The sequence below is a fragment of the Monopterus albus genome, unplaced genomic scaffold (genome assembly GCF_001952655.1).
Source record: "Monopterus albus unplaced genomic scaffold, M_albus_1.0 scaffold17.1, whole genome shotgun sequence".
Lineage (NCBI taxonomy): Eukaryota > Metazoa > Chordata > Actinopteri > Synbranchiformes > Synbranchidae > Monopterus > Monopterus albus.
In genome coordinates, this window is record NW_018127897.1 from 2557364 (window position 1) to 2568717 (window position 11354).

Here is an 11354-nt window from a genome sequence, read left to right on the forward strand (position 1 = left end):
TTAAAAAGTTACTCATCTGCATGTGGAAGTAGCAGAACGGAATAAGAACATCACACGATTACCTAGAGATAAATCAGCTGGTTGACATAAGATATTTTATGCAAGTTGCTGAAACAATGCTAATTTAGTAGCAGCCACAGGATAACAAGCTGATTAAAGCACACACTGCCTCATGAACATCAGTACATTATTCTGTACATTGAGAGCTTGACACATCAACAATGCTAACATCATTTTGCACAAAATTCTCATTTTTTTATGACTGCCATTTGGCTCCTCCACCACCATGTTCCCTTTAACTAAAACCTTTTATACAGCATATCTAGGGTTAGCCAGAAACCAGATGTTATGTAGCTAGAGAGCGATGTTGCTCCTTCCTATACATTGTTATTTATTGCATTGGTGATTACAGATAATGGAGACCGCAGTGACCTGACCCCCAGCACACCATCAAAACATTATCCAGGATCCTGTCGGGAGGAGAGGAGCAATCTTATCTACTTTTACAACGAGGTCTACATGAAAAAGATGCGGGACTTTGCTGGTCAGCTTGCCTCGACCTCAGGTGTAAGTTAACCATTTCAGGTGTATGAATTTTGCTGAAGTTTGACTGAACTGAGCAGGAAAAGGAGAAAAACTGAGATTACTATAATCCAATTCCTTCAATTGTAAAATACTGTAATAAACAGTAACACTCCATCTTCTGAGATTTTGGACATTTTTAACTTTTATGCAGGCTGATACTCCACCTTTATCTCCATACCCCCAAGAGCAGAGAGCATCTCCTCGCAGACGTCAGGTGTCCAGCAGCCACCCCATCTTCATTTCACTGTTGGACCCTGAAACCACCTCCCCTTGTAAAACCTCGCTCTCCTACTACTTCAGTTCAAGTCCCCCAGAGGTATGTGGGCATAATGTTAAAGCTTTTCACTGGTCAAATTGTCATCTTGAAATTACACCAGTTAAACTGTGTACAGTGTTAACGGAAAAATTCCTTACTGTTTTCACAGCGTCTGCGTGAGATCAATAACATGGTCAGAACAGGCTGGTCTCCCAACAGGCCATGCCCTGCAATGTCACCAGACAGAGGGGAGGAGGCGGGAGATGATGGTCCTTCAGCAAAAAGGCTTCGTATGGCAGACCAGTCAGCCTGGCAGAGGCGACTGAGGAATGTGGTGAGCGATCGTGTCACAAGAAGGAACCAGGATCAGTACCAGTCGTCTCCAGTTACAAAGCCTAACCTGCCCTAGAATTAGAGAGGAGCATGAAGTCTCACTCTGCTCCTGTTTCTATAACAGCTATAACTGTTTTCACATATGACCTCTGGACATGTCTGGAGATTCAAGTCCAGACATGCAGTTGCCCTTTCACACATGTTCAGTAGCACACAGCAGGAGATAGATGTGTTCTCTCCAGCTGAAAATACTCTGGTTTATGTGCCTGGGCAGTGTGCAGGAGGCAGGTCATGACGCAAAGAATACACTGTGGAAACTGCACTGCTGTTTCTTGAATTTGTCTGACAATTTTGGCATCAGACCTTAATGACAGAAGTTCCAGAATCTCTTTGTCTTTTTATACTATCCAAACATTTTAGTTCAGTTTTGTGTCAGTTGCATGATAGAAACATCATCAGTACACCAGTTAGCTTGGTGTAAATTATCCAGACATTAACCTGTTCTGTTCACACATGGGCTCAATCGGACATTACATGAACTTTGTACTAGAAAGCTGGCAGGGTAAAATCTGTTTAATGTCCTGTCCAACTGACTCAGACATTTGCGTTTTCACCTACAGGGTAATGTTTAGATAAGTTCAGGGCTGCAGTGCATGTCTGAAAAGGGCTTATGTCAGCAGCTCTGTCTTCCTTTACAGGTATCGCTCAAGAATTCATTTAGACCAGGTCCTTTCAGCTCAAAGCGACATCTACACTGGTTTGCTCTTTTGCTCTACACTATTTTTTTTTTTTTTACACCAACAGTGTCTAGGTGTCCTTGAATAAGGAAATCCAGCTCAGCAGCCAGTGGTAGAAGATTGTAGTCATACTGGTCAGTGGAAGTGTCTGCTGTTGTGAGTTTGAAGTAGGTCATGGTCTAGATTCTGATACTATTAGTGCTCAGTGTCACTCTAATGTGGTTTACCTGTTTTTTTAAATTCTGTAGTGATACTTTCTTGAGTATATTTGACATAAAAAAAAAATAAGTTGAGACTTGAAAACAGAAGAACATTATTTTTTACTACTTCATAAAAATAAAGACAGAAGTTACAACAGCATAAAACTTTATTCAGTGATACTTGAAGTATGTAGATAGAATTGTTAAGAATAATACATTACTGTTTAATACTACTACTTAATATCAGGGCTGATCCAATAGGATAGCGAGCTAATTCTGACAGAGTGTCAACTGGGCAGAATGATGCACTGTTTGACCGAGACTGTTTTCACATTCATTGCCAAAGAGACAATGTTTCATTGAATGACATTTGAATTTAACTCACACATGCATAAACATTACTTGTTGAAATAACTTTTTGAAGTGTTATGTGGAAACTTAAAGTATGTGTGGTTAATGAGCATGCATTAACCGTGGACCTCTCAGTGACACAGCTTGTGTTTGTGTTCAGGCATTACACTTTTTTTTTTGCATATTTATGGTTTTGGGCTTTTCTGACTAGATAACCAAAACTTAAAAAAAAAGACAAGAGATTGGACAATATGTCTTAAAATATGTCTGGGATTTTAAATGTTTTATTACAATACTTATCACATATTCATCATATGTCATCATAAACTCATAAACACAAAGTCTTTGTAAAGCAGTCACTGTCAAATAAAGACACATTTAACACATTTCTTTGACAATGTTGTGTTCGTCTTTCTCTTTACACTTTTACTCATTAAAACATTCTCTTTATTCTGTGGCAAAGTTTTCACATTTTGGATTCTGATGAATTTTCATTTCTTACTCTGGTTTTGGCTGAGTCTCATGGTCTCACTCTGCTGCACTCTGTTTTTATAAAGTCATTATAATCAGAAACTTTATAAAATATATTTTACTTGGCACACCAGTACAGTACTTAGTGACCAAGGGTCTCACTAACAGTTTAAAGTACTGACTGACCTTTTCACTTGGTGGTGAAAAAACCTTTTCACCATCATTTAAGCTTCTCTGACTGAATGAAACCAGAAACTCCCAGCACATCCACTTTGTGAAAGTACATAAGCATGGCTGCCCAGTTCTGACATGCAGTCCCCTTCAGTGTTTATCAGTAACCATGTTTTGGCATGCTACACAGTTAATTCTCAACCAGCGTTGCTTAGGAGGTAATTACAAATAGGGAGACAAAGGCTCATGAAATAACATAAGGTCAGGTGCCCAAACACAACAGGAAGTCTCAAGGTTGCTATAGAGAAGAAAGCAGCTGAGTCCACAACACTCATAGAGGTTTTAAGGTTATGACCGGTGTTGTTATACTCTATATGCCTCTGGCCTCCCATCAGCTCAACAGTGCACTGTAGACTCTTAGATTCTGTCAAATCATGGGTTGCAACACAAGCAGGGGCGCTACAGTGATGGACCCTGCTGAAAAGCCTGAGGAAAAGCTGAAAACAGCCACTTCCACAAAGGAGGCACCTGCAGAGGACAGCAGTGAAACAACAGACAAAGACAAAGGCAAAACAACGGAGATCTCCAGCTGAGTGCCACCTTTACACCTCATCCGCAATTATTCTCAAAGTAAGAAACATGTTACATAAAACTTTTTCCTTTCACATAAAATCTTAAACATTATTCACCATCATGTTTTCCCATTTTACTAGTTGACGAAGTCTACTCATTCTCTTCTATCAGTGAGCTAGGATACAGTAGTGTCTCCCTGTAAAGCAAGCAATTTATGACTGTTGCATCAGGGTAACACTGACACAATCACCTCTATAACTTGGCCACTATGTGTCTCTGAGGCTATTTGACATGACAAATGGGTTGTGTGGTGACAGAGATGGGCAGTGTGATTCTGTGTTATGGTGTGTACCTACAGGTTACAGGTTGGCCTGTCCGGGGTGAAGGAGAGCCTCTCAGGAAGAGGAGGCGATGCTGTACTACTGTCCATCAACCTCTGTATCATTGGGGCTACACATACTGAAAGAGACACCCACTTCTGAAGAAATCCAGCTCTTATATTCATATTCCAGAAACCATTTGGTAATAAATCTGCTGATTTAAACACTGTGTACCTGTCTTGCCTTTTATATTCATTGTCAGCCTTATACCTGCACCGTTTTTTGATTTTCACAGCAGTTATATGTTCATTCTCATCTCCTCCTCTGGAGCTCACACACACCTCTGGTCAAGGCTGATAGTTACAACACACTTTTAAAACTCTTCAAATTCTGCTGCAGGTCAATGTAGCAAGGCATTAAGATGGTCTGCTTATGTGTCAGCTGTGGGTAACTTGCACCTCTCTAACTACATAGCATCCTATGCATATCAGAAAACATTTACTGCTTTTTATTCAGACAGTCAGAGACAGTGGGTGTTTTATACTGCAAACAACAACATGCTGCCATGAGTTACAAAGATATTCCAGCACTTTCCATTCTCTGCCACCAAGGGGCAATGACTAACAGCAAAGCAGTTCCCTCTGTTGCCACCAGGGAGCAGAAGTGATCTTCCTAAATTGCTGTGAGACATCTGAGGCTGGCTCCATTTGCTGAAGACATTTAATCTGAAATATAGGTTGTAAGTTTATTACCAGCAAGTGAATGGCACTGGAATGGAATAGCCATTTCATAAAGCCATATCAAAAATACTCATCTCAGAGGCAGTGGGAAATTACATGAAAATATTACCATTATACAAATGGAAAGTGTGATTGAATAATGTGCTGGAGAAGATAAATGAAAAGCACTTTGTTGGAAAATGTGGTACTAAATAGGTTTTTAATTTCAGTAGTGGGATAAAAGAAGCACATTTTTACCCCATTTCACTGCCAATTGATTAGTGGCTCCACACCTGCAGATAGAGAGGGGCCTTATCGTCTCGTTATCAGTTAATTAATATGCATGCACACATGCCAATTATCTTTCCTCTGCCATTTAGCAGAAATGAGACATTGATGTTTTAATGGTGCCAGAATGATAATTCCTCTGTTGCTTTAAAGACAAGGCAGGCACATTGATTGACATTGCTGGGAAATGTTAGGACAGACAATTGAATTAAGAGCAGCCTGAAACACTTGATTATTATATTAATACTTCTCAGCAGCTTAGCCATTCACTGCCCTTGTGAAGAGGCTGTAATCCTGTGTTCTAGCTGTTTTTTTTTTTTGATGAACTTCGGCATGATACAGAAAGGGCAAGGCTTATGGTGCAGTATATGTATATATAGCTAACAGTGAGAATCCATTATGGGAACATTTTATTTGAAGGACATGCAGAATAGCAAGCTATTACATTTTCCCACTTTGCCACGACCATTAAAGGACCCAAGGCCACATCAACTGAAGCAAACACAAGATGAAACTTATATTAATCATTATTCATTTTACTGTATTGTTTGCACTGATTTTATGTTCATGAGTCACAGGCCAGTGTTATGTGCCAATGAAATAGGGAATATTAAGGAAGGAAGCACTACTGACATTTTTCATTTCTGCATAAATGCTTCTGGTTGCACATTGTGCCCAAGGCTGTTAGTATTTGTTTTTAAATCTGTGCTCTTCGAGCTCAGTGCCACAGTGCTATAACATTATAATGATCACAAAAATAAACAAATAAATGAAATTAAATAAAGATAGCAGTCTCCTAGCTAAATCCAAATGAAGGATTCATGACTTTTCTGTACATGACGCATCAGAGGACAAGCTCTATACACTAGAGGCAGCTGCTCATAGGATTGTGCCTAAAAAGAGAGCAAACAGAAAATGAGAAGGGCAACAAAAAAAAAAAACTCTCTGGAGTGTAATCTCCTTACTCAGTAATGGACCATTTATATGATATGTATAATAGGCTGCTACAAATATTCACAAGTGGCGGTCTTATTTTCAACCAGCCTCTCTTTAAAGATATGTTCTTCACAGGGTATCTTTTGTGAATATATGATCAGAGGCACGACAGCCTGGGTCTTTAATCTTACAATGGCCTTGAAGAATGTCACTGGTTCCCTCTACCCCACCCCCGCTTCTCCTCTACCCCCACCACCGACACTACCACAACTGCAGGCTTACAGAAACCGTCCTATTCACAGAAAGACACAGCAACATCTCTGGTTGTTTACAGTTGTATGAGAGTTTTTATTTTGTGGTTAAAAAAAATCACTAGGTGTTCATAAAAACCTGACGCAACCATCTGATCCTGAAGTGTCACTAAGTCCTGCAGAAGGCACGAATGGGAAAGGCTCCCTCAGTGAAATGCTTCCTTTGAAATTTGTTTTGGTGACCTCTCTGGAAGACATTGTTTTTCAGTGTTAGAGCAATATGTACACAGACATCTTCTCTCTGTGGTGCTTCTCAGATGATCTGCAGGCTGGTCACTTCAGGTAATGTGTTTTTGTTGTTGGACACACCTGTTACTGAGTTTGCCCTTCAGTGTTTCTGCAGGATTAATTATCCTTTTCAGCCAAGAAACAGAAAAAAAATGCTTGTGATATTGCAATCCAGTGCAATATCCTTGCCATAACATGCGGCCTATCTTCACAAAGCTCATATGTTTTTGGTGAAGTTATGGTAAATCTGTAAATTGTAATTTTTTTTTATGTGGTCACACTTAAATGGATTGTTGTACTGGATGACATTATACAGAAAGGCACTTCTAATATCTGTGTTCCATATTTACATGTACATACACAAAGGGGGCAGAATATTAGAAACACCTCTCAAGATAATGTAGTGCAATACAACACCTTCACTACGACCTCAGTGCTAAAACAGTGTTGGAGACCAAGGCAAATAATACTAATGATTTAATAACCTGCATCATCACACTGGTTAAGTTGTTGTACATGTTGCCCCACACTAAGCTACTGTTACAACATAGTGTACACTAGATAATGGTATGCCTGTAGCTAGGTCTAACCCTGTGTCAGAGATACGGTATCTTCTCTGGATGCTGTGATGGCCATATGACCTCTCCAGAGATGTGGATGTGTGTCCCAACTTTGAGAATTGTATAGTAAGCTGTATGAATTGATCAGAACTGAGACTTTGGATTGTGTTTTTCACAGTTTGTGACACTAAACACAAGTTAAAAGACAAAACTGGAAATGGAAGAAACAAATAAACAGACAAAAAAGTCTGCATAAAGGCAATACTATAAACATTACAAGGAACAAAACATCACATGAATAGCTGGAGAGCAAGATGAACCTTTCATACAATGAACATCATTTTTTTATTTTAAACCTGCAAGCTCTTGAACTTTGTATTTTGTGTTCCACTCAGTGTCAATAAAGAGAAAGAGTCTAACAGGCAGCACTAATGATCAGTTTATGATTATAGTTCATTAAACTCTTCTTTCACTAGACAACAAACAATAACAACTCCACAAAGGTTTTTCTTTTGTTGTTGTTGTTTTGCTTTTGCTCCAGAGTATTTTTATGATTTCAGGAAGTACTTAATTGAGCACACATCCAAAAAGGTAATCTCCTTGAACCATGGAGACAATCTATCTCCCTACTGCTTCCAAAAGAATTCACTCAAGGTCCACTGCAAATGAATCCAGGGACTGAAATATCTTACCATTAAGATTTTTGTCAAATGTCATAGCAATGAAAGGTCTGTGGGACAGTGCAAATACATTATGAGTGAGAGAAAACCACTATAAAGTCCTGAAGGCAAATAAGATTTAGCTAAAGATAAAGGTCAGGGTGCTGGAGGAGAGCTACAGGGAGGCATGTGGACAAGGATGACTTGATTATCCTGGATGGGAGCACAAAGAGACATGTCCTTTTGCACCAGGGCTAGAAGAAATACCATCTTCTAATAAGTACCAGCTACAAATGTTCAACTGATATAAGAAAGAGAATTCTTATAATAAGAATCATACTGCTGCAAACTACATGCATATGGAAACTCAGGCAACTTGAAAAAAATGTTTCTATGATTAATAATTACTTCAGAGATTAATATTTTTCTTTGTGATACTGTATTCTATTTTTAAAACAAAGTCAACCAAAATTATTCATAATCCTGGGGTTATCCTTTATCCTGAAGGGTCATTAGATAATACATGCAGTAAGTCTGTTGTTGTTATTTTGAGCAATCAGTATGCGTAACCACTATTCCTTTGAAAATTATGGATAAATGTTTGAGGAGTCAGTGTAGTTTTCTGTGTTTCTATATTGGATCTGAGACCAACAGAGTGCCCACAGGACCCAGTCACTACTGTACTGTATATTTAACTCACTGCAGTAAAATACAAGAATTTAGTAGCAGCTATGTTTGTGTGTGTGTTTGTGTGTGGCGTGTGTGTGTGTGTGTGTCTGTAATGTGTACATCTGTGGATGTGTGCATAGTAGAGTAAAGCCTTTCAAAGAAAATGGTGAAAAATAGGAAAGTGTACTCTAAATGTCATTCATTCAGCTTGGATGTCAGGGTGACCTTCAGCATAATCGTCTCATCCTATTGTGAACATGGGCGAGTGGGTGCTGTGAAATATCAAATTTGATAAGAAAAAAGCTGGAATGAAAGAAAATGTGATGGTAGCCACCATATGACCAGTATGAGTTCAGATGTCACTCTGTTATCTACATGGAAGGATATTAATGTGTACTATACTGTTGCAGTTTTGTTCATTAGATAACCTTTATGAATACAATGATAGTCAATACACTACATAAGTTTTTACAGTAGCTTGAACCAACTAACACAGCAGGGTTGTTGAGCTGTGGATTTCAAACAGTATGGAAGTGGTATAGCACAGTAAGAGTGGCGCTTCTGTTACGCCCGTGGCCCTGTCCACCCCCAGCTCAGCTGGCACGGGCTGTCACAGTAGCTCCGCCCCCACACAGGTGGGAATGCATTCTAGGCAGCGAGGCACACCTGCTCTCAATTACCAGACTAGTACTTAAAGGGAGCCAGATGATCTCTTGTGTTCCTGCTGGTAACCTGTCTTTGCTCTCATGACTAAGATTGCTTGTGTATGACCTGTTTTCTAGATTGTAGGACCTGATTTCAGGTAGTAACGAACTGATTGCCCTTATTGTTTTTTTTGAAGGGTCACTTTCTGTTTGAACTGTTTTCTGTGGACTTGTGTTAAGGACCAGAGTACCCTCTGCTTGGTGGTTTCAGCCATTTTTGTATCAGCACATTTTGGTGCCTGGACTGTGAACTGTTTCTCCAGGTGACACTCCTCAGGACGAGGAGACCAACTGGTTGCATAGTTCTGGATCTCCACTGTCAGCCTTCCGCACACCATCTTACTACCTGCTTGCCATCTGCTGCAAGCCTGAGCCTCACCACGACGGTAGTACTGCACGTCGGACCGGTGATCTCCTGTGCCAGCTCCTACACCTCCCCTGGACTGTGTTCTTAGCCTACGACGCTCACCTGCCTAGAACCAGTAAATTCTGCTACTCAGATCCTCAGTATAACTATTAGCATTGCCATTACTGTAGCATCCCTGTAACTCATTCTCATCCTCTGCTTTTCTTTAGCCAGCTGCGCCTCTTCTACAACCTTGGGTTGTAGCTCTAGCAGTCCAGTCATCCCAGCACTCCCCGCTGCCCTGAGATCGGCTGACGTGACCGGTTCTGACCACTTCTCAGTTCTGTTATTAAAATGCATTTACCTGGTCAAGCCTGAGTCCGAATTCTGCCTTTTTCTGAGTCCGAACACACACACACACACACACACATATACAGTATATATATGGCCCAACAACAATGCCCAGTGGCTGCTAGACCTAAGAGCAGACCACAGCAATCTCCCTGCACAAGACCCAGTAATCATCACAATGGGAGATATTCAAGAGCGGGCCTCAGACCCACCAAGGCTGGAGACTGAACAGTTCTGGAAGAGCATATGGGAGAAGAAGGCATCACATAACAACAATGACCAGTGGACAGTGGTGGACCTAAGAGCAGACCACAGCAACTTCCCTGCACAAGACCCAGTAATCATCACAATGGCAGACATTCAAGAGAGGGTCTCAAGTATGAAGAGCTGGACAGCACCAGGCCCTGACATGATCCACGCCTACTGGTTAAAGAAGCTAACTTCACTCCATGAGTGCCTGGCAAGACAAATGAACCAGCTACTAATGGATGGAACCCACCCTGAGTGGTTAACTGAAGGCCAGACAGTCCTGATCCTGAAGGACCCTCAGAAGGGAGCAGTACCATTCAACTACTGCCCAATAACCTGCCTCTGCACAACACGGAAGCTCCTGTCAGGCATCATAGCAGCTAAGATGAGCAGGCACTTGGCTCAATACATCAGCAGTGCCCAGAAAGGAACTAGTAGTAACACCGGAGGAGCAAAGCACCAGCTACTGGTTGTTAAAGTAGTCACTCGAGACTGCAAGACCAGGCATACCAACCTGTGCACTGCCTGGATTGACTACAATAAAGCCTATGACTCAATACCTCACACATGAATCCTGTAATGCTTGGAACTGTACAACATCGACAGGACTCTAAGAACTCAATGGGAACGTGGAAAACAACCCTAGAGGCCAACTTCAGGCCAATTGCACAAGTCAACATCAAATGCGGTATCTACCAAGGAGATGCTCTGTCCCCGCTGCTGTTCTGCATAGGCCTGAACCCCCTCAGCCAGATCACCACCAAGAGCAGTTATGGATACTGACTACGGAATGGAGCAACCATCAGCCACCTCCTCTACATGGATGACATCAGACTATATGCCAGGAGTGAACGAGATACTGACTCACTGATCCACACCACTAGGATCTACAGCCAGGACATTGGAATGTCATTTGGACTGTATAAGTGTCGTCAAATGGTAAAGAGGAGGGGAAAGGTAGTAACAACTGAGGGGATTGTACTACCTGAAGGCAACATAGCAGATGTTGAGGACAACTACAGGTACCTTGGGATCCCACAGGCAAATGGGAACCATGAAGAGGCCGCAAGGAAAGCAGCAATCACCAAGTACCTGCAGAGAGTAAGGCAAATCCTGAGAAGTCAGCTGAATGGAAAGAACAAAGTCCGGGCGATTAACACTTATGCCCTGCCGGTCATCAGGTACCCCGCTGGCATAATAAGCTTCCCAAAGGAGGAGATACAGGCCACTGACATCAAGACAAGGAAGCTCCTTACAATGCACGGCGGGTTTCACCCCAAGTCCAGCATCCTGAGACTGTACACTAAGCGGAAGGAAGGAGGCCGAGGATTAGTGAG

At 41.3% G+C, this 11354-nt stretch overlaps 1 protein-coding gene across 1 annotated transcript in view; it reads left to right on the forward strand.

Annotated features, from left to right (window-relative positions):
• LOC109955832 (retinoblastoma-like protein 2) overlaps positions 1–2839 on the forward strand; it is an 11369-nt gene extending 8530 nt beyond the window's left edge. The window contains exons 11-13 of the mRNA XM_020592361.1: positions 413–567; positions 737–901; positions 1011–2839. Of these exons, the coding sequence (XP_020448017.1) occupies positions 413–567; positions 737–901; positions 1011–1250 (560 nt within the window). The 3' untranslated portion in view covers positions 1251–2839. The remainder of the gene's footprint in view (positions 1–412; positions 568–736; positions 902–1010) is intronic.
• The last annotated feature ends 8515 nt before the right edge of the window (positions 2840–11354 follow it).